The sequence below is a fragment of the Dendrobates tinctorius genome, unplaced genomic scaffold (genome assembly GCF_039654945.1).
Source record: "Dendrobates tinctorius isolate UK_male_01 unplaced genomic scaffold, ASM3965494v1 ptg000191l, whole genome shotgun sequence".
In the NCBI taxonomy this organism is placed as follows: Eukaryota; Metazoa; Chordata; class Amphibia; order Anura; family Dendrobatidae; genus Dendrobates; species Dendrobates tinctorius.
In genome coordinates this window covers 11,196,592-11,221,006 of record NW_027361858.1, presented here as the reverse complement: position 1 = coordinate 11,221,006, position 24,415 = coordinate 11,196,592, and the positions used below count along the sequence as shown (strand labels likewise).

The 24,415-nt window shown below is 40.5% G+C and overlaps 1 protein-coding gene across 2 annotated transcripts in view; it reads right to left on the bottom strand.

The window, feature by feature from the left end:
• Positions 1-23,053, bottom strand: part of LOC141055751 (thioredoxin-like) — a 29,173-nt gene extending 6,120 nt beyond the window's left edge. The window contains exons 1-3 of one of the 2 annotated variants that reach the window (XM_073552444.1): positions 22,939-23,053; positions 15,663-15,767; positions 1,969-2,028 (exon numbers count right to left, since the gene is read on the bottom strand). In XM_073552444.1, coding sequence (XP_073408545.1) covers positions 1,969-2,028; positions 15,663-15,767; positions 22,939-22,965 — 192 coding nt within the window. In that variant the 5' untranslated portion in view covers positions 22,966-23,053. The remainder of the gene's footprint in view (positions 1-1,968; positions 2,029-15,662; positions 15,768-22,938) is intronic. The other variant, XM_073552445.1, reaches the window with a different exon arrangement.
• Between the last annotated feature and the right edge of the window lie 1,362 nt (positions 23,054-24,415).

The following is a 24,415-nucleotide window of genomic DNA, read 5'->3' as shown; positions in this document are numbered from 1 at the left end:
TCCAGACCTGAACTCCATTGAAAACCTCTGGAATGTAATCAAGAGGATGATTAGCCACAAGCTATCAAACAAACAAAGAAGAACTGTTTAAATTTTCTTTGCATTATTTGAGGTCTGAAAGCACTGTTATTTTTTTCTTTAATTTTGACCATTTCTTATTTTCAGAAAAAAATAACAAAATTTATTGCTTCAGAGACATGTTCAAACATATTGATCATGTGACTGCTAGGCCACCCAAGTGATCAAGAAGTGTCCACTCAAAAAGACATGACAATAATATTTTTATTGAAATACACTGTAATAAAATAAAATAAATATTGGTGCCTCAAACCAGACAAAGAGAAAACAGAGTTCAGACCAATTCGAAGAACTTAAAAAATTAATATTATTCAGGCAAACAAATTATGGTCATAAAAATATATGGACCCATATATATACACCCCTATCTCTTAATAAGAGCTTTGACATAAAAAACAGTTTGCATAAGTATAATTCAGTGCATTCACTATATTCATTTAAAAGGTAGGGCACTCTAATGAAAACCAACACTGGAAAATAAACCAAAACAAAGTGCATATATATATAGGAAAAAATTCCACTCTGAATGAGTATAGCATGAAAAGCAACCCACTTCAATCTAATTTAATGCACTTACTGCTTTTTTTTAGGAAAAATACATTTTTATAATCCAGTGTTGAAAAATGCTCCCAAACAAGGTGCATATAAATATATAATAAAGTGCCACATTCATGCAGATACCATACCAAAAATGGCTATTTGTGCAACAATCTGTTAACTCCCACTGCCAATTCGACCTTATAAATTCAATGGAGTCCCGCTCCTAATGAAATCCATGTATCTAGACAGATAAGGAAGAAGCACTTGCGGTGCGAAATGCACGTCGGGGTCCGGGAGTTCGGCCTGTCATTTGACATTCTATTTGCTGGGAACATTTTCCAGGTAATATGTATTTTCTATGGGTCCATGTGCCTGAATTTGCACAGCACATACTGTATAGATTATTCCTCTGTCTAGATATATGGATTTCAATAGGAGCGGGACTCCATTGATTTGCACAAAGGCTGAGGTAGTGGTCATTTTGCTGGGTTGTTGCCCTCCTATGTCCCCCTCCACGTCTCCTGGTGTACTGTCCTGTCTCCTGGCAGTGCCTCCAGCCTCTGGACACTACGCTGACAGACACAGCAAACCTTCTTGCCACAGCTCGCATTGATGTGCCATCCTGGATGAGCTGCACTACCTGAGCTACTTGTGTGGGTTGTAGAGTCTGTCTAATGCTACCACTAGTGTGAAAGCACAACCAACATTCAAAAGTGACCAAAACATCAGCCAGAAAGCATTGGTACTGAGATGTGTTATGTGGTCCCCACCTGCAGAACCACTCCTTTATTGAGGGGGCCTTGATAATTGCCAATAATTTCCATCTGTTGTCTATTCCATTTGCACAACAGCATGTGAAATTGATTGGCAATCAGTGTTACTTCCTAAGCGGACAGTTTGATTTCACAGAAGTTTGATCCACTTGGAGTTATATTCTGTTGTTTAAGTGTTCCCTTTATTTTTTGAGCAGTGCATATATATATACTGTATTCAGTATATTCCAAAAGTGAGTACACCCCACACATTTTTTAAAATATTTTAGTATATCTTTTCCTGGGATGACACTGAAGATATGACACTTTGACACAATGTAAAGTAGTCAGTATACAGCTTGCATAACTCACTTTTGCTGCCAGCGGTTTAGACATTAATGGGTGTGTATTGGGTTATCTAGAGGGCCCACCAAATTTACAAGCTGTACACTGACTACTTTACATTGTATCAGTGTCATATCCTCAGTGCTGTCCCAAGAAAAGATAAAATATTTAAATGAGGGGTGTACTTACTTTTCTGATATACTGTATATATTTATTTACATTTTAGTAGACATTATATAGGATTAATAGTTACTCCTGAGACTTTGGCATTCACTATCTTGAAGATGACACTTGGCATCTCTTGACATAGCTTCTGTAAGAAATAAAGACACAAACACTTAACACTCTAGTGTATAGACCATATAACTTTAACCTATTTGGTGTTGAGGTGTCTAATTGTTCATTGCCTGTTGTAAAATGCAATAAGTTTTGTAATAAGCTTACTTTAGGTAGTATTGATTTCCTTACGGCTCTGTACTGATCATAAATCATCATCAGTTCAGGCAAGCACAAATAGAACTGTGCAGCTTGAATACTCTATGAGATTATTAAGTGAAGCTTTACTCCAATAAAAAGGTAATAAAAAAATGGAACGGTTAGATCAGGGCTGGTTTCAGGTTTTCATGAGCCCCGAGCCCTTTGACACAAACCACAATTCATGATGCACAGATATAGTAGAGAAATGTAAACATAGAACAATGCCAAAGATTTCACTTACTGGAATAATAATGGACCCCATATAATGTGCTATATAGTATAATGAGCCCCATATAATGATCCAAACAGTATAATGAGCCCCATATAGTGATCCATACAGAATAATTGACCCAATACATTGCTAAATATAAAATAATGGACCCCATATATTGCTCCATACAGAAAAATGGACCCCATATATTGATCCATAAAGAATAATGGACTCCATATTTTACTCCAAACATAATGAGTCCCATATCAGGCTCCATACATAACAGGCCACATCTAATGCCCCATACATAATGAGTTCCATATATTGCTCCATACACAATGAGCCTCATATATTGCTCCTTACACAGTGAGCTCCATACACAATGAGCCCCATATATTGCTCTATACATAATGTTCCCCATATAATGCTCCATATAGTATATAATGGGCCCCACATAATGCTCCATACAGTATGGGCCCCATATAACTCTCCATATATAATGAGTCTCATATAATGCTCCATACATAATGAGCCCCATATGATGCTCCAGCATATGATGGGCCCCATATGATGCTCCAGTATAAAATGGGCCCCACATGATGCTCCAGTATATGAAGGGCCTTATATAATGCTCCATATTTAATGGGCCCCATATAATGCTTCAAATATAAAAAAAAAAGGAAATACTACCTCTCGTCTCCGGCCACTACTCCGGACTCCTCAGCATCGGTATCTTCCGTCTCTCTGCACTGTGACTGTTTAGGCAAAGGGAGCACAGAAGTGACGCCTTCTCTCCCTCTTACCTGAAACGTCACAGTCAGAATACGCCTAAGATGCTGCAATGCAGGAACAGAGAAAGGTAAATTTTGCAAGTATCGGGGCCCTGAGCAAGCAGCAAAGAGGGGCAAACTCGTGGCACTAGCACCGGGCCCCCATAGTGTGCCGGTGTCCCCGACAGCGAGTGGGCCCCCGCCTGCTCAGGGCACTAAGTTACATCCCCAGTAGTCAGAAAGTAATCCCCTATCCAATGGTGTAGGAAGTAACTTTTTGATTGCTGCTGCTCTGACCTCTGGATCCCGGGAACCTGTGGCTGCAGAGCTCTGACATGAATGAAATAGAGGTGCACTTGATCGACTACTGTTCTATTCATAGGACTGGGAAATAGTTGGGCCTGCTAGACCATGCCACTTGGATTTTTACCTATTTTGTTACATTGCAATTTGTGCAAATATTAAAATATTTTTGTAATCCGATTTGTGTGTGATGAATTAGCACTAAATAGTCTAAGTTGGTGAAATGAGAAAAATACATTACATTTATAACTAAATAAATAAACATTTTTCATGTACATATGTATTCACCCCTTTTGCTTTGAATCCCTTAAAAATATCTGGTGCAAGCAATTATCTTCATAAGGCCGGGGTCATACTTGCAAGGAATACGGACGAGTGCTATGTGATAAAATATCGCATAGCACTCTGACCGCTGTTAATCTATGGGGCAGCTCCCATCACCATTTTTTTCTCAGCCGTATTATACGTGCGAGTGAAATCGCAGCATGCTGCTATTTGCTGCATATAACGGTCGAGACTCACCAATGCAAGTCTATGGGTGCGAGAAAGAAATCGCACACCACATGGACCATCTGTGTGACTTGCAAGAAATACGCAACGGTGTCCTTTGAATAGTCGGCAATTCATGTGCGGTGTTCAGTAAAATCACACTGACAGGTTTGAAAAGAATTGATATATACACATAGAATACATATACACATTGGGGAAAAAAAGTATTTAGTCAGCCACCAATTGTGCAAGTTCTCCCACTTAAAAAGATGAGAGAAGTCTGTAATTGACATCATAGGTAGACCACAACTATGAGAGTCAAAATGAGAAAACAAATCAAGAAAATCACCTTGTCTGATTTGGCAAGATTTATTTTTCAAATTATGGTGGAAAATAAGTATTTGGTCACCTAAAAGCATGCAAGATTTCTGTCTCTCACAGACCTGTAACTTCTTCTTTAAGAGGCTCCTCTGTCCTCCACTCATTAACTGTAGTAATGGCACATGTTTGAACTTCTTATCAGTATAAAAGACACCTGTCTACAACCTCAAACAGTCACACTCCAAACTCCACTATGGTGAAGACCAAAGAGCTATCGAAGGACACCAGAAACAAAATTGTAGTCCTGCACCAGGCTGGCAAGACTGAATCTGCAATACTTAGGCAGCTTGGTGTTATGAAATCAACTGTGGCAGTAATAATAAGAAAATGGAAGAGATACAAGATCACTGATAATCTCCTTTGATCTGGGGCTCCACGCAAGATCTCACCCCGTGGGGTCAAAATGATCACAAGAACGGTGAGCAAAAATCCCAGAACCACACGGGGGGGGGGACCTAGTGAATGACCTGCATCGAGCTGGGACTACTATAACCAAGGCTATCATCAGTAACACACTATGCCACCAGGGACTCAGATCCTGCAATGTCATACATGTCCCCCTGCTTAAGCCAGTACATGCCCATCTGAAGTTTGCTAGAAAGCATTTGGATTATCCAGAAGAGTACTGGGAGAATGTCATATGGTTAAATGAAATCAAAGTAGAACTGTTTGGTAGAAATAAAACTTGTTGTGTTTGGAGGAGACAGAATGGTGAGTTGCATAAAAAGAACACCATACCTACTGTGAAGAATGGGGGTGGCAACATCATGCTTTGGGGCTGTTTCTCTGCAAAGGGACCAGAACGACTGATCCGTGTACATGAAAGAATGAATGGTGCCATATATCGTGAGATTTTGAGTGCAAACCTCCTTCCATCAGCATGGGCATTGAAGATGAAATGTGGATGAGTTTTTCAGCATGATAATGATCCCAAGAATACCTCCAGGGCAACAAAGGAGTTGCTTCGTAAGAAGCATATGAAGGTCATGGAGTGGCATAGCCAGTCTCCAGATCTCAACCCCATAGAAAACCTTTGGAGGTATTTGAAAGTCCGTGTTGCCCAGCGACAGGCCCAAAACATCACTGCTCTAGAGGAGATCTGCATGGAGAAATGGGTCAACATACCACCAACAGTGTGTGCCAACCTTGTGAAGACTTACAGAAAACATTTGACCTCATTGCCAACAAAGGATACAGTGGGGAAAAAAAGTATTTAGTCAGTCAGCAATAGTGCGAGTTCCACCACTTAAAAAGATGAGAGGCGTCTGTAATTTACATCATAGGTAGACCTCAACTATGGGAGACAAACTGAGAAAAAAAAATCCAGAAAATCACATTGTCTGTTTTTTTTTCATTTTATTTGCATATTATGGTGGAAAATAAGTATTTGGTCAGAAACAAAATTTCATCTCAATGCTTTGTGATATATCCTTTGTTGGCAATGACAGAGGTCAAACGTTTTCTGTAAGTCTTCACAAGGTTGCCACACACTGTTGTTGGTATGTTGGCCCATTCCTCCATGCAGATCTCCTCTAGAGCAGTGATGTTTTTGGCTTTTCGCTTGGCAACACGGACTTTCAACTCCCTCCAAAGGTTTTCTATAGGGTTGAGATCTGGAGACTGGCTAGGCCACTCCAGGACCTTGAAATGCTTCTTACGAAGCCACTCCTTTGTTGCCCTGGTGGTGTGCTTTGGATCATTGTCATGTTGAAAGACCCAGCCACGTTTCATCTTCAATGCCCTTGCTGATGGAAGGAGGTTTGCACTCAAAATCTCACGATACATGGCCCCATTCATTCTTTCATGTACCCGGATCAGTCGTCCTGGCCCCTTTGCAGAGAAACAGCCCCAAAGCATGATGTTTCCACCACCATGCTTTACAGTAGGTATGGTGTTTGATGGATGCAACTCAGTATTCTTTTTCCTCCAAACACGACAAGTTGTGTTTCTACCAAACAGTTCCAGTTTGGTTTCATCAGACCATAGGACATTCTCCCAAAACTCCTCTGGATCATCCAAATGCTTTCTAGCAAACTTCAGACGGGCCCGGACATGTACAGGCTTAAGCAGTGGGACACGTCTGGCACTGCAGGATCTGAGTCCATGGTGGCGTAGTGTGTTACTTATGGTAGGCCTTGTTACATTGGTCCCAGCTCTCTGCAGTTCATTCACTAGGTCCCCCCGTGTGGTTCTGGGATTTTTGCTCACCGTTCTTGTGATCATTCTGACCCCATGGGGTGGGATTTTGCGTGGAGCACCAGATCGAGGGAGATTATCAGTGGTCTTGTATGTCTTCCATTTTCTAATTATTGCTCCCACAGTTGATTTCTTCACTCCAAGCTGGTTGGCTATTGCAGATTCAGTCTTCCCAGCCTGGTGCAGGGCTACAATTTTGTTTCTGGTGTCCTTTGACAGCTCTTTGGTCTTCACCATAGTGGAGTTTGGAGTCAGACTGTTTGAGGGTGTGCACAGGTGTCTTTTTATACTGATAACAAGTTTAAACAGGTGCCATTACTACAGGTAATGAGTGGAGGAAAGAGGAGACTCTTAAAGAAGAAGTTACAGGTCTGTGAGAGCCAGAAATCTTGATTGCTTGTTTCTGACCAAATACTTATTTTCCACCATAATATGCAAATAAAATGAAAAAAAAACAGACAATGTGATTTTCTGGATTTTTTTTTCTCAGTTTGTCTCCCATAGTTGAGGTCTACCTATGATGTAAATTACAGACGCCTCTCATCTTTTTAAGTGGTGGAACTTGCACTATTGCTGACTGACTAAATACTTTTTTTCCCCACTGTATATAACAAAATATTGAGATGAACTTTTGTTAATGACCAAATACTTATTTTCCACCATAATTTGAAAAGTAAATCTTGCCAAATCAGGCAAGGAGATTTTCTTGATTTGTTTTCTCATTTTGACTCTCATAGTTGTGGTCTACCTATGATATCAATTACAGGCCTCTCTCACTTTTTTAAGTGGGAGAACTTGCACAATTGGTGGCTGACTAAATACTTTTTTCCCCACTGTATCTATCAATCAATCTAATATTTATACTGTATATATATATGTGTGTGTGTGTGTGTTTTGAAGAATATTTTGTTTAAAACGATGTGTCAATGACAGAGAACTGCTGTATGCAAAAGCTCATGTTAAAAGGAGACTTAATAGCTGTCTACAAATATCTCAAGGGCTGTCACATTGTAGAATTATCATCTTTATTCTCATTTGCACAAGGAGAGACTAGAAGCAATGGGATGAAACTGAATGGGAGGAGACACAGATTAGATGTTAGAAATTTTTTTTGACAGTTAGAGTGATCAATGAGTGGAACAGGCTGCCACGAGAGGTGGTGAGTTCTCCTTCCATGGAAGTCTTCAAACAGAGGCTGGACAGACATTTGTCTGGGATGATTTAGCGAATCCTGCTTTTGAGCAGGGGATTGGACCAGATGGCCCAGGAGGTCCCTTCCAACTCTACGATTCTATGATTCTATGAAATCGCATTGCATATGGATTGCATACAGATGTCATACGGATACTAGATGCTAGATCGCAATGCAAATGGATTACATACGGATCACCATACGGAGAACACTACTGTGATTCTCGGCTGAGAAAATTGGACTGATTTTTCTTACGGCAATTGTGACATCGGCCTAAGTCACATGCTTAGTAGATGGAAGTCAACCTGTGACCTGGGTTCAATTTAACTATGGACAGAATATTACTTCTGAGCGATCTCCTACGCACACTGGGGTTGTGCCGGTGATCGACGGGTGTCAGCTAATATCCGGCACTAAGTGCCAGGAGCAGTCACAGACCACTCTCAGCACTTTATCCCCCGAAATGCTGCGATCAAACACGATCGCAGCATTCCGGGAACAGGCAGAGGGCTGACAGCTCCGATCATTACCAATGGTGACTTGATGTTGTCATGACGACATCTGGGTCATCAGAACAAGGATACTTGCTGATCATGTGCAGTGCATGATCAGCAAGTCTCTCTGTCAGTGCAGAGCTGACAGTTTCTGCAGAATGGGGATGCTCCTTCATCTCCATTCTGCAGAAGCGATCACCCTGCAAAAAATGATTGTCCCATAGTAGGACTAAGTAAAAAAGTTATTAAAAAGTAAAAAAAATAATAATAATTGTACAAATATTTAAAATAAAAATCAAAAATAGTAATAAAAAATCAAAAGATATTGTATTTCAATGACCCAACCTATAAAACTGTCCCACTGGTTAACCCCTTTAGTGAACACCATAAAAAAAGGCTAAAATCATCATGCCGCCAAACAAAAAGTGGAATAAAACGCAAACAAAAAGACAAATATAAATAATCATGGTACCTCTGAAAATGTCAATTTATCCCGCAAAAAACAAGCCACCATACAGCTCCGTCAGCAGAAAACTAAAAAATTTATAGCTCTCAGAATAAAGAAATGCAAAAATAATTATTTTTTCTATAAAATATTTTTTATTGTATAAAAGCGCCAAAACATGAAAATACGATATAAATGAGGTATCGCTATAATCATACTGACCCAAAGAATAAAACTGCCTCATTAATTTTACCATATATGGAACGGCCTAATCCCCCCCAAAAGAAATTCCTGAATTGCTGGTTTTTGCTCATTTTGTCTCACATTCTGTCTCGTGCCCGAAAATGGAAGCAATAAAATTGTCAACTCGTCCCTCAAAAAAACTAGACCTCACATGACTCAGTGGGCCAAAATATGGAAAAATTATAGCTCTCAAAATGTGGTGGTGCAAAAACTATTTTTTTTGCAATAAAAAGCGTCTTTTAGTGTGTGACAGCAGTCAAACATGAAAACCCAATATAAATCTGTCTAGTAACTTATACCGCACGAGAAACGGCATAAAAAATAAATAAAACTAATTCTTCACATGCTGTTGATTTTTTCATTCTGCCTCCCAAAAATCACAGTAGGGCTCGGCGCACATTTATCCTGTGCTCTGCGCTGAGCGCTTACACTGGAGTTTCCATGTGAATCTCTGAAAAACGTGATTCAGCCAGATCCTCTAGCGGAAGATTCCCTTTAATGAGGCAGATGGAGACACTGTGGATGCCTTGTGACCTGTGATCCGATGGTGTCTGTCTTTTTAGAATTGCATAAAAGTGCCATCGGCCACAGTTTTGTGCACTTCTGAAAAGAAGGACACCACTGAACAGAGGTCAGACAGAGTCCAGAGTAACTGTGATGCCTCATGATAGAGAATAGTCCCCCCCCGGGGGTTTCATCTGAATCACGTCACTCGGAAATTTAGATGGAAACTCCAAAGTAAGAGGCCAGTATAGAGTGCCGGATAAATGTGATCTCAAGGTAAAATGTTCCCAATAAAAGCTTCAACTCAATCCACAAAAAAAGCAAGCCCTGGCTCAGGTCCGTCATCTGTTAATGGAAATATAGGGGTATTCCACGTTATTGGTAGTACAAAGGCTCTGGAAAAGTGAAATGGCTCCTCATCCGCCAAAAGAAATTCAGCAAATTCTCACTCCCAAATGCCCCCCTCCCCTTCTGAGCCCCACAGTGTACCCAAACCACATATTGCACCCACGTTTGGCATTTCTAAAGCGATGAGAGTCCGCCTAATTTACGGGTGCCTGCCTTTAGAAGCATGGGCTGGGCATAATGTACTGGTGACTGCAACATACTGGTCACTACAGTGTACTGGTCACTACAATGGCAGTTTGCAAATTTCATTTGGCAACATTCATTGCTGCTTGTTTCTGGAAAATACCCATGGAGTCAAAATCGTCACTACACCTGTGGATAAGTTCCCCAAGGGGTATAGTTTCCCAAATGGGGTCATTTGATGGGGGATTCTGCTCTTCTATTAGTGGCTCTGTATATGGAGTCCACAAACTGATTTAAGAAAATCTGCGCTCCAGGAGGCAAATAGCGCTCTGTCCCTCCCGAGTTTCTTCGTCTGGCTAAGTAGTGCTAAACAGCCACATATGAGCTATTGACACATTCAGTAGAAATTGTGGGACAATTTTGGTGTCTTTTTTACTCACTTCTTGTGTGAAAATGTAAAATCTGGTTCTAAAACTAAATTTTGGTGGTAAAAATGTATTTAATTTTTCTTCACTGCCCAATGGTATAAAATTCTGTGACACACCCGTGGAGTCAATATGATCACTGCACCCCTAGATGAATTCATTGAGCGGTCAATGTAGTCATGGCACCTGAAAACCATAACAGTATAATCTGGCGCTTCTTGCCTTCTGAGCTTTGCACTGTGCCTGAAAAATATTTCCCTATTACATGGAGGGAAATATTGGCGCATTCAGGAAAAAATGAAGCTCAGTTTGTTGTAAAAAAAAAAATCCTATTAGCTCTTAGAAAAATTAAAGACTTGGGGCTAAAACAACATTTTAGTGGTAAAAATGAACTTTATTCTTTCTTCACCGCTCAGTGGTATAAAATTATGTGAGGCACATGTGGTGTCAATACGATCACTGCACTACTAGAAGAATTCATTGGTAAGTGTAGTTTGCAAAATGAGTTCACATATAGGGGGATTCTGTTGTTCTGGCACCTCGGGGGCTCTGTCAGTGTGACATGGCACCCTCAAACCATTCCAGCAAAATCTGAAGTACAATATGGCGCCTCTTCTCTTCTGAGCTTTGCACTGTGCCTCAAAAGTAGTGTTCCCACACATATGGGGTATCGGTGTACTCAGGAGAAATTGCACAACAAATTGTATGGTGCAATTTTTCCTGATGCCCTTATGAAAATGCAATATTTTGTGCTGAAAACATATTTGTGGGGAAAATTTTATTTTTTCTTATTTTTAAGGCTGAACATTATAAACTTCTGTGCGCTCACCACACATCTAGATCAATTCCCTGAGGGGTCTAGTTTCCAAAATGGTGTCACTTGTGGGGGATTTTCACTGTTTAGGCACATCAGAGGCTCTCCAAACGTGACATGGCATCCGCCAATTGTTCGTGCAAATATTGCATTCAAAAAGTCAAATTCTGCTCCCTCCCTTCCAAGCTCTATCGTGCGCCCAAACAGTGGTTTTCTCCCTCATATGGGGTATTGGCATACTCAGGAAAAATTTTGGAGTCCATTTTTTCCTGTTACCCTTGTGAAAATAAAAAAATTGCATCTGAGGTCAATTTTGGGGAAAAAAAGTTAAATGATATTTCTTTTTAATTCCTGTGAAGCACCTGAAGGGTTAATAAACTTCGTGAATGTGGTTTTGAGCACCTTGAGGGGTGCCGTTTTTAAAATGGTGTCACTTTTGGGTATCTACTTTCATATAGGCCCCTCAAAGTGGCTTCAAATGTAATATGGTCCCTAAAAAAAATGGTTTTGTAAATTTTGTTGGTAAAATGTAAAATCGCTGGTCAACTTTTAACCCTTATAGCTTCCTGACAAAAAGAAATTTGGTTCCAAAATTGTGCTGATGTAAAGTAGACATGTGGGAAATATTATTTATTGACAAGTTTGTGTGACATATCTCTGTGATTTAAAGGCAAAAAAATTAAAAGTTTGAAAATTATGACATTTTCCAAATTTTCGCCAAATTTCTGTTTTTTTTCACAAATAAATGCGTCATGCCAAAGAAATGTTACCACTATCATGAAGTACAATACAATATGTCATGAAAAAAACAGTCTCAGATTCACCAGGATTTGTTGAAACATTCCAGAGTTATAACTTTGACAGTGGTCAGAATTGTAAAAATTGGCCCGGTCATTAATGTGCAAACCACCCTCTGTGGTAAAGGGGTTAAGTTAGAGAGTCTGGGTCACATTCCCAGGGCTGTGGGGTACTCGGTACCGGGCCGGTGTCGGCGGGATGTGTTACAGCAGTGGTGACCCGGTCCGTGGCCCTAGGTGCCCAATTAATAGGGGAAGTTGAATGGTGGAATGTAGTTAATGGAATAGTTCGTGACGCCACCTGTGGTGTTCAGCAAGTGAGGTGTTGAGCCGACGCTGCGTGCAGATCCTCTGGGGCTGATGGTGTGTTGCAGCCAAGATGGTGAAGCTCCCCACAGGTGGAGCTGTAGCCCCAGGGCAGTGTAGATGTAGGGGGTAGAGAGGCACAAGCGGTTTAGAATTGGTATCCAGATCTAGCGGTGCTGGGTGAGTTGGCGCAAGAATCAATGGAGGACACCAGACTTGTAGTTCCAAAGCTTTACTCACAGTCTGTAGTACACATACAGGTGCCCGCCTCCGTGCCGTGTCCTCCGGGTCAGGGACTCAATCAGCCTCCAGGTCAGATGGAAGGTTCCCTTCCAACGCTCCACCAACATGTGCCTTTCTGAACGTCTCCTCTTATAGCACCTTTAAGTGTGAAGTACTCCCAGTACTTCATTACACTGGAGTGCCTCCAGACAGATGTTCCCAAGAACTCTACTTGTACGGCAGACAGCTGTAGCCTGCTTCGGGGACTCCTTGCTCCTGAGTCCCGGCTCACTATCAAGGTTGCTGTTGTGCCCCCAAGTCTTAGATGGGAGTAGTGCATTTACAGCCCACTACTTCATCGGTGTATGCTGTAGGACCATTAGTATCCATACAACCTCGGGGACCGGGCCCTGGCCTTGCGCTTAGAACTTCTAGGCAGGGTTCTTCCTCTAACCCACGTCCTCTGTTCCCGTTTACTCCTACGTTCCATACTAGTCTTTCCTTCTCATGGAAGATCATGTTTCGGTTCAATGTCTTTCTCCTTCTTTCCTTTCCCGTGCCAGCAGACCCAGGTCACTGAGATCTGCTGCAGCACCTCCTTCCTCCATCCCTCTCTCAGGGATCTCCTTTCCTCACGCCTCTCTGAGTGACTCCCTCTGACTGACTGACCTAAATCCTAAACCTTCCCACTCTTTTATATGTTCTAACTCCACCTGCCTCCCAGCACGTTTCGTGTTCCAAGCAGGGAGCCACCAAAGATGCTCTGCTACACTCCAAGCAGGGAGCCGCAATGTGGCTTTGCTGAACTACCGTGTTGTGTGGGATGCAGGTGTTGGAGCGTGGTCAGGAGCCTCCAACTTACCTGGATGGTGGGGCACCACACCTCAGGAGGAGGTGCAGTATCTCTGTGGTGACTGAGCCTCAGGGGCGCCACAGAACCACTAACTTTGTCAGGGACAAAGTTGTTGAAAAGTCCAAGTAGAGGTTATAAAAAAATCCCAATCTTTGTTGATCCTCCGAAGCACCATCTAGTCAATTATTATCAAATGGAAAGAACATGGTACCACTATAAACCTGCCAAGAGTGGATCGCCCACCAAAACTCTCAGCACAGGCACTTATGGTATTTATCAGAAAGGCAGAACAGGCAGAACAGAGACTAAACATAACCTTGAAGGAGCTGCAGAGTTCTGAAACAGAGACTGGAGTATCTGTCCGTGTGACCACAATAAGTCGTACACTCCATAGAGGTGGCATTTATGAAAGAGTGAGAAGAAAAAAGCCTTTACTTACATACAATTGTAAGGCTTGTTTTGAGTTTGCCAAAAGACATGTGGGAGACTCTCAAAATGTATGGAGGAATGTGCTGTGGTTAGATGAGACCAAAATTGGACTTATTAGCTACCAAGGTAATTGCTATGTCTAGCACGAAATCAAAATAGCTCATCCCTGCAAGAACACCATCCCCACAGTGAAAAATGGTAGTAGCAGCATCATGCTGTGGGGATGTTTTTTGGCAGCAGGGAGAGGTAAAATGGTCCGAGGGAAGAGGAAGATGGATGGTACCGAGATATTCTTCAGCCAAACCTGTTCTGGTCTGTTAGTGATTTGAGACTGGGATTGTGGTTCACTTTCTAATAAGACAATGACCCAAAGCATACTGCTAAAGCCACACTCGAGTGGTTTAAGGGGAAACTTGTTAATGTTTTGGAGTGGCCTTGTCAAAGCCCAGGCCTTAATACAATTGAGAATCTGTGGTCAAACTTGAAGATTGCTGTTCACCAGAGGAAAACAACTAACTTAAAGGAGATGGAGCAGTTTTGCCTTAAGAAATGGGCAAAAATCCCAGTGACAATTTGTGGAAAGCTCATAGAGACTTTTCCAAAGTGACTTGCAGCTATAATTGCCTCAAAAGGATTCTCTACAAAGGGCTGACTTTAGGTGGGTGAATAGTTATGCACACTGAAGTTTTTAGTTATTTTGTCCTATTTGTTGTTTCCTTCACAAAAAAAGAAAACCAAGTGTTCACAGTTGTAGGCATGTTCTTTACATGCACTGATGCAAACCATAAAAAAATTGAAATTTCAGGTTGTGAGGTAGCAAAATATTAAAAATGCCAAGAAGGGTGAATACTTTCGCAAGCCACTATAGTTATAAAAGACAGTGTATTTGCACTAATTGTACCAAATTCTGGCATTTTAAGCATAATAAACATTCCCTATTGTGTCTTTGATTGTGCATGTGAAGTCAAAAAATAACATAACTGCTGTGTTGAGTAACAGTGCTACTTATTGGTGGTTGAATCAAGTGGAGAAAGATCATGTGTTGGAAATATGACACATGATCTGCAAGCCAAGTAGAAGACGAGAGATGGGGTCATGTAATGACAAGTACATTTGCAGAATCAGTAAGATAAATATGTGGGTGCACATGACTAGAGTTGAGCGAATTTGTTCGGGTCCCTGCTTATTCGGCAAGCTATAGCGCTTACCGAATAAGCTGCAGATCAGCGCCGCAGCTGCATGTGTCACGGCTGTGTAACAATCACAGCACATGCCTGGATAGCCTGTTTGTTGGGCTCTCTGTGACACAGCCACGACACATGCAGCTGCGGCGCCGATCAGGTGTTCAGCCGGCGCGATCCACAAATCCGGGTTCCTTCTGCAGCTTATTCTCTAAGTGCCATAGCTTGCAGAATAAGCAGGAACCCGAACAAATTCGCTCAACTCTACACATGACATAGTTGGACAACAGAGTTTTCAGATGTAATAAAATAATACATTAATTGAAAAACTTTTTAATGATATTTATGATTTTTTTGTACTCTAATTGCTTAATAGTGGAGATGAGGTGATCGATTCATGGGACTCTGGTCCATCAGCCAGTTCAGTATTCTCTGGCTGCTGGATAGAAAGCTCCCGAAGCTCTTACCTTCCGCAACTTTTGATTAGCCAGGCTAGAGTGACGTCAACTGGGTGTCACGCCCTGATGATGACGTTGCACCAAACCGTCTAATACATAGCCACACCAGGTATCCTGGAAGGTAAGCGATTCACAAACTTCCAAGGGTCAAAGACTACTAATCTGGCCAATGGATTGGAATTCTGTGAATCAATCCACCCAACTGTACAAATATGTCATTACTTACTTCAAGAACAGACAGTAGACTTTTGCAATAAGGACATGAATAAGATATGAAAGAAAATACTACAGGTTTTTCCCCAGCGTCTTTCAAAACTCTTTCCATTGAATACTATGAAGGAAAAAAAATATGAATGAAACAAAACATAAAATAACACATTTCTGATTGTACCGATTTTAAGAGCATAACAAATATAAAAAATCACATATTAAAGGGAATCTGTTAGCAGGATCCACCCTGCCAAACTGTTTACATGGTCCTCTTCCCCTCTGTAAGATAATGCCATCTTCCCATTTACTGAAGCAAACTGTTTCTTTTTGACTGAAAAATTGCTGTTTTAATTCATATGCAAATCAGGTTTAAATGCTGTGGGCGTGATGGAGAACTTCTCAAGCTTTTACATCCCTGGCAATTCCACACCAAGGCCCACCTTCTTCTGCTTGACTGACAACTCACTGGCTTGACCACACAGTTAGTGAGTTGTCAGACAAGAAGAGGAAGGTGGGAATGGATGGTGAATAGTACAATGGGGCAGATATTTGGGTAGTGCTTTGTCACCACACACAGCACTTAAGCCTCATTTACATATTATTTAAAGCAATGATTTTAAAGCTTGAATTAGTAGGTATGAATGACATTATCTGTCAGAGAGCAACATATCTCTATAATAATATATGTTTTGGGTGTGGATCATTGTGACAGATTTTGTTTAAGGGTTGTTCTCAAAGAACTTGCTGATGGCTGGGACTCCAGTTATTCTGTGATAGATCCTGTGATTCGGTTCTCAGGGGGTCCTAGCAAACAGATCCCCAGCGATAAGCAAGTTATTCCATGCCCTATGAATAAGGGATAACTTCTTGATTTTTTGGGAATAATCCTTTCAAAGGTTAGTCTGGATTTAGCGTATTAATGACGAATAGGATAAGTAAACAACATGACAATGGTGGAGGACCCCTACAAACCAGCTGTTGTCTTCTTTGGCGGTGGTCAGATGTAAATAATGCACAGGGCAGGAAAAGTGTTGCTCCATCCATTGTTTTGTTACTGTTCCCTATTACTGTTTCTTGTCTCACTTATTTTAATAGGAGACAAAGTGCAGTAAAATATACATTATTACACTTTGGACATAAATCAGCTGAACTAAATAGTAAACTATAGTGGATCCACAAGTCGAAATGACCTCAGGTTGCTTTATTTTCAACTCGTAATGGTGTTTTCTGGGCCATTGTAAACTGATCCATACTCAACATGTAGATACGGCCGGATTGCAATCAGATCAGCGCAATCCATACTCACTATGCTGTCAGCTGCTTCTTCCCTCCTGTGTTCCCCCTTCTTCCGTTCACTTAAAGGACCGGGGGCAGAGTCCAAAGCAACTTTAAACATAGCGGATTTATTCTCTTCAGGACAAAGCACGTCCATAACACTTCCAGCACACTTGTCACAATGCCAGCAATGCATTAGTCTTTGTCTTTCCGTTAATTCTTCTACTTCAATGGAATAGGCCACAAAGATACAAGGGGACAAGGAGCCGGGTGAAAACGGCACTTCAACCTATCTCCCTGGAACCAACTTCAGCCCAGACACGGAAATAATCATCTACTAGGTCGTCCACCCCTTTTGGTCATCCTGCCTGAGCTCTCGCTGGTGGCCCACTCTGCTACTTCAGCATCCAAACTTCATCAGTACTTCTTCACTACGTTGCTGCGGATACCACATACTGCACTCTTCTCTTCCTTAATACTTCCACTCCTTTAAATGGATGGCTGGGTTTCACTACTTGGGAACATTGTGTGATAGCTAAGCAGCTCAGACCCGAAGACTACCTGAGCACACCAGGTGTCTATCCCCGTCTAACTATAACCAGGAAATATGTCTAGCTTATTCCCCAGCTACCACTCCTACAATTAACCTCTAAAGTGTCCTACAACTATGCTTTCCTATGCAGTGTACTCAGTGCCCCATCTAGTGGCCTTTTCCCTAACTGCACTGTCCCTAGCTTACATATAGCAATAAACACATATATACAGCTTACATATAATACAAAGATACGTAAATATGACACATACAAATATGGCAATTATGTACATGTAAATAGTAACATCAACATTTAAAGGGTTAGGTCCTGACCTTCTTACAAACATACTGTCCAGATCTGTGCCAAGTATGATTGGCTGAAAGATGCAGCCAATCTGATGTCACACTGCACTGGTAAATCAGCTGTACCACTACCATGCACGCACTGATTGGCTATCCAGTAATCTCTCTCTACTGTTCGCTACTTTTCTCTTCCAGTGTTTTGTTGAGCACCTCCTTCAGAGACCAGATGAGAGCAGCGCCAGGTTATTTTTCTCGCACTTTATATGTACTGCACAAGACCTTAAACAGCCTTTTCCAGTGTAAATCACTTTGAGTAGTGAACAATGTTTGCAGCTTTTGGTGTTTCCATGACAGTTTTATACAGGGTGCTGCTACACCCAATCTCAAATTAATGGAAAGAGGCAGCGTTTCTGATGCCAGAAATGTTACTCCAGTCCATGACTAGAGCAGCATTTCTGTCCAGGTGCAGGGAGGTGAACAGTACTGGTAAGATGTTCTGAATTTATTAAGTGGTGTGCTTCTCTTAATGAATTTTGAACATTTTATTCAAGTACACTCATTAAGACTGACATATGAAATGCAGGTAATAGTTAATAGGGGGCGTTAACTGTTTGTTCCTGCTTTTTATGTAGCTGCTTAATATTTTTTGAGCGGTGAGGGGTGAGTCTGTCACTTCACATGTTGGGGTCTTTGGGACCATTATAAGTTATGATGTCAAAGTTATTATATTTTGAAACTTAAAGGGGTTGTGTCATGAACAAAATTATATTTCAATCAACAGATCTAGGAATAGAAATAAACTCCACAAATGGATGTGATTAAAAAAAATATGCCTGTGCTGAGATAATCTTATAAATGTGCCCCTGCTGTGTACTGTGTAATGGCCGTGTCTGACCATGCAGGGACATGGTCTGATCAAACCACAGCTCCTGGGCAGGGGAGGAAGCTAAAGAGTATACAAACATTGAAGCACAGGATCACAGCTGATTCTTTTTGTGAGGAAACCTTTCACTGCCTGTTTTTGAACCCTTTCCAACATGTGATTTAATAATACGCACATGTCGACTTTCCCTGTTTGGTGCGGGTTTGGTCTGAGCCCTCACCTTTCTGAGCACATGTCAGCAGACATGTGCACAGAACAGCTGTGGGTGGATCGCTGTTAACTAGTTAAATGCCACTGTCAATCTCAGACAGCGACGTTTAACTTGCGCTTAAAGGAAGCGCGTCAATATTCTCGTCCATCAGTGACCCCATCACATGATCGCGGGTCACTGATGGGTCAGCATGACAACCAGAAGTCTGCAGCAGACCTAAGGTTGTCATTGCCAGATTGCTATGAGTGCCGCCCCGTGGTCGGTGCTCAAAGCAAGTGAACATTTCTGCTACACACAGGCGATCTGATCATCACCTGTGTGTAGCAGAGGCGATCGAAGTACTGCAGCTTCTAGTCTCCCATGTAGACTATTGAAGTATGCAGAAAGTAAAAAAAAGTTTTTAAAAATATAAAAAAAATATAAAAGTTCAAATAGCCCACCTTTCGCCCCATTCAAAATAAAACAATAATAAAATCAAATAAACACTTATTTGGTTTTGCCGCATTCAGAATCACCCAATCTATCAATATAAAAAAGAATTAACCCAATCGCTAAATGAGGGGGAAACAAATTCAAAATGCCAGAATTATGTTTTATTGGTCGCCGCTACATTGCAGTAAAATGCAATAACGGGTGATCAAAACATTGTATCTACATCAAAATTATTTTAATAAAAATGTCAGCTCGACAACAAAATTATATTAATAAAAACATCAGATCGACAAGCAAAAAATAAGCCCTTGCCCATCCCGAGACCATGAAAAATGGAGACACTACAGGTCTCGGGAAAATAGTGCCAATTTTTTTTAATCAAATTTTGGATTTTTTTTTACTGCATAAATAAAAAAGTAACCTAGACATGTTTGGTGACTGTGAACTCGTAATGACCTGGAGAATCATAATGGCAGGTCAGTTTTAGCATTTAATGAACCTATCAAAAAAGCCAAACAAAAACAAGTGTGGGATTGCACTTTTTTTGCAATTTCACTGCACTTGATTTTTTTTTTTCCCCGTTTTTGAGTACAAGATATGTTAAAACCAATGGTGTCATTCAAAAGTACAACTTGTCCCACAAAAATCAAGCCCTCACAAGGCCATATTGACGGAAAAATGAAAAAAAAGTTATGGCTGTGGGAAGAAGGGGAGCAAAAAACGAAAACGCAAAAAACGGAAAATGGCTCAGTGGTGAAGGGCTTAAAACAATATTTTACCTCAAAGAATCAGTTGCGATCCTGTGCTGCAATATCTGTATACTCTCCTTTGCTTTCTCCCCTGCCCAGGAGCTGTGGTATGATCAGACCATCTTCCTGCACGGTCAGACACGGCCATTCCACTGGGGCACATTTATAAGTTTATCTCAGCACAGGAACACTTTTTTTAATCATTATTCTTCCAAGATCTATTGATTAAAATATACTTTTGTTCCTGGCACAACCGCTTTAAGGCCCATTTAGACAAGCCTATAATCAGCGAAGGAGGGTACCCAAAAACGCTCATTCCCAATTATTGGCTCATACAAACAAGGAAGCTTTGATCTGACAAATGAGCAAACCGCTCAACCATTTGATGATTACGTCCGTTAATGCTGGCAGAAATCACCAGAGAACCAGACAAGGGAGCTGTGAACCTGCCAAGCTAAGCAAAGCAAATCAAGTAATGTGTTTTGGGTTTTTTTTGGCCTATGTGCAACAACAAATTTGATGTACAATTTGGTGTAGATTTTGCTGAAAAATTTGGTTCTGGAGTAAAGGCCACAAAATTTTTTTGCAGCTATAACACTTCATGTGAACATACCATACAATATAAGCTTCTGCATGGTCTGCACGTTAAATCAAAATGATAATGGCTTTAATTTTGTCACTTTTTCCAAAATGGCTGGCATAAGAAAATAGGAGCTCTTAAAAGAATAAAAAATCGCTTAATATTTCTGTGTATTAAACTAACATCATAATCACATATTGGCTATCATTCTAATGTTTAATTTGTTTATTTTTGGCACAGGCAAGTGCCCAACCACTCCTCATGGAGGTAGTCTGGTGGCTAAGAGAGAATCGGGGTAATATGGGTACACAAGTCCCCCATTTTGGTAATCAGTGGGCTTCAAAAGGAGGAGCACACATTTATCTAACAATTTCAATCTATGCAATAGGTAGGTGATTATTTCTATATACTCAATGAGTGATCAATGAGTGATGTGGCTTCACACAGGTATAAAGTCATAATCCAGTATCAATACAATAAGATGCGGTCATACCTTGCTCAGAATCTGATTTTTTCTATCATCTGTTTTCACACCCTCCATGCACTTGGACCTCTCTTCTGCTCACTGGGCCCCAATGGCAGGATTATGCTGGTTCAGTACCTGAACTTGTGTCTTCGGACATTCAGTTAAAATCTATTGCCATTAAAAGCTGCCAGCCAATCACAGGCCGGCAGCTGACATAGGCACGCACGTCGCCGGCGTATGACGCCATTGCCATCTGCCGGAACGCCCACGCCTCAGATGAATCAGCAAGAGGACGACGCTGGACCAACACCATTAAGCAAAGCAAGAGGCACCAGTAACCAAACAGGAATATGAAGTCCAAGGAGATCTCCAAACTAGTCAGGGACAAAGTTGTTGAGAAGCGCAATTCAGGGTTGGGTTATAAAAAATAATCCCAATGTCTGATAATCACCCGGAGCACCATCAAATCCTTTTTCATCAAATGGAATGAACATGGCACAATAACAAAACTGCCAAGAAAGGGCCGCCCACCAAAATTCTTAGTCCAGACAAGGAGGGCATTAATAAGAGAGGCAGCACAAAGACCAAAGGTAACCCTGAAGGAGTTGCAGATTTTCCAAGCAAAAAGTCGTACCAACCATAGAGTGAGAAGAAAAATGCCTTTACTTACACACAATCGTAAGGCTCATTTTGAGGTTGCCAAAAGGCATGTGGGAGACTCCTCAAATGTATGGAGGAAGGTGCTGTGGTCAGATGAGACCAAAATTGAACTTTTTGGCCACCATGGTAAACGCTATGCCTGACACCAAGCCAACACAGATCATCATCCCAAGAACACCATCTCAACAGTGAAACATGGTGGTGGCAGCATCATGTGGGGATGTTTTTCGACAGCAGGGACAGGGAAAACGGTCCTAGGCGAAGGAAAGATGGATGGTGCAATATACAAAAATATTCTTGAAGAAAACCTCTTTCAGGCTGTCAGTGATTTGATACTGGGATGGAGGTTCACCTTCCAAAAAGGCAATGACCCAACGCACAATGCTAAAGAAACACTCGAGTGGATTAAGGGGAAATGTGTAAAAGTTTCTGAGCGGCCTAGTCAAATCCCAGACCTTAATCCAACTAAGAATTTATGGTCTGACATGAAGATTGCTGTTCACCAGAGTAAACCGTCTAACTTAAAGGAGCTGGAGCAGTTTTGCCTTGAAGAATGGGCAAAAATCCCATTGGCAAGATGTGGAATGCTCACAGAGACTTTTCCAAAGTGACTTGCAGCTCTAATTGCCACAAAAAGAGGCTCTACAAAATTCTGACTTTAGGGCAGTGAAAAGCTATGAACGCTGAAATTTTCATGGTGTTCACAGTTGTTGACATGTTCTATATATATATATATATATATATATATATATATATATGAACTAATTCACGCCCTAAAAAAATCAGTGAAATTACAGGTTGTGAGGTAGCAAAACACAAAAATGCCAAGGGAGTGAATAGTTTTGCAAGCTTCTGTATTGTGGTATTCTCCTCTATAAAAATATGGCAACAGACTGAATATGTACAGCAGTGCACAGAAGTGGTTTGCCTAGGAAGCCATATGGCCTCCATACACTTTTTTAAGTCTCTGAGCACACGGCTCTGCAGTAATTTTTTCTAAAAATGTCAAGTGCTATGTAACACCAATCACTATAGGAATTATGCTAACAAATAAACAATAGCTAATAAACAAATCTAGTCCATAAATGAGTAGATAAGTGTCAGGTTTGCCTATGTGATGATTACAGATCTTAGCATGAGAAATTTTGAACCACTGAAACATGATAACTTGTTACATGTCTCATATACATTGAAAATATACCTTATCGTCTATCTGTTCCATTGTCATTTTGTAAATAGTTGTGAAACTTCACACTCGCTTCCTTCTTCAGGTGCTTCCTCCAACTTCTATTCTTTCTACCGATCTATATATATTGGCATGCTTATGGGCATATGGCCATGCACTGTTTTAAAATGCTAATTATAATCCTAGGAGTGGCGTAGATTATTGAAGGTGTGCAGAATATTTATTAGAAATTATACATAATTTGCATTTATATGTTGACTTTCTTGTTCTCCTTTAAGGGATATTACAGTTGTGCTTATTATTACTATTACAGCACTCTAATTAGTGTTACAACAAATAAAATATAAATATGCTTGCCTTCAAGATCTTGTTGGTTGTCATGCAGTGGGAATCTCTAACATTTGCTTCCAGTTAATAAAAACTGTTCATGGTCTTGTGATGGACACACAGGTGCAGGACTGGTCACATTTATAGTATATACAGTTTAAACTAGAAGTTTACATACACTATATAAAAAGACACATATGCATGTTTTTCTCAATATCTGACATGAAATCAGAATAAACCGTTCCCATTTTAGGTCAATTCGGATTACCATAATTATTAATATTTGCCAAATGCCAGAGTAATGGCATTAACAAATTAATATGCTAATAAGAATGCATTTTTAAAATATTTTTTTTTAGGTTTTATTGCTTTGAAACAAAATAAATATATATACTGTATAGTTAAAAAAGTATTTTTCATTTTTCTGTATTCAGTGTTGAATAAGTGCTTTTTTGCCATTTTTGGGAATTATAACTTTTTCGTCATTTATTATTTAATTTTTGTGAGGCTGGATGACCAAAACCAGCAATTCTGGTATTTTATTTTTTTTCTTATGATGTTCAAAAATTGGGATAAATAATGAGAATGCTTCATAGAATGGGTCAGTATGATGACAGTGGTTCTTGATTGATATTTTTTTGTTTACGACGTCTTAATAACTTTTTATTTCACTTTTTCGTGAGGCTGAGAAAGCAAAAACAGCAATTTTGTTATTGAGCTTTCAATTTTTTTTGCTGTGATCATCGCATTGGATAAATAATGATATAGTTGCATAACAAACGTGGCAGTACTAAATAGGGAACATTTATTTTTTGCAGATACTGTATAGCAATATTCTATTGAGAAATCTTAAATTTTTGGGAATATTTTTTAAAGACTTAAACATTTTTTAAAACTATATTTTTTAGTCCCTCAAGGAAACATGAACATATTATCCTGTATTTGCATAGGTAATACACTAAACTACTTGTGCAATTCATTACCTCAGCCTGTCAGTGAAAGACTGACAGGTAGCCTACAGCACATATTCAAATTCAAATGAATAGCCAACCCAAAGGCTACTTCCAGGAATCCAAAGCCACTTATTGCCCCCCCTCCAATCGTGTTGGGTGGGTGCCGCCTATGGGCTGATGAGGGCGCTCTTTCCCTCTGTCCAACTCATCAT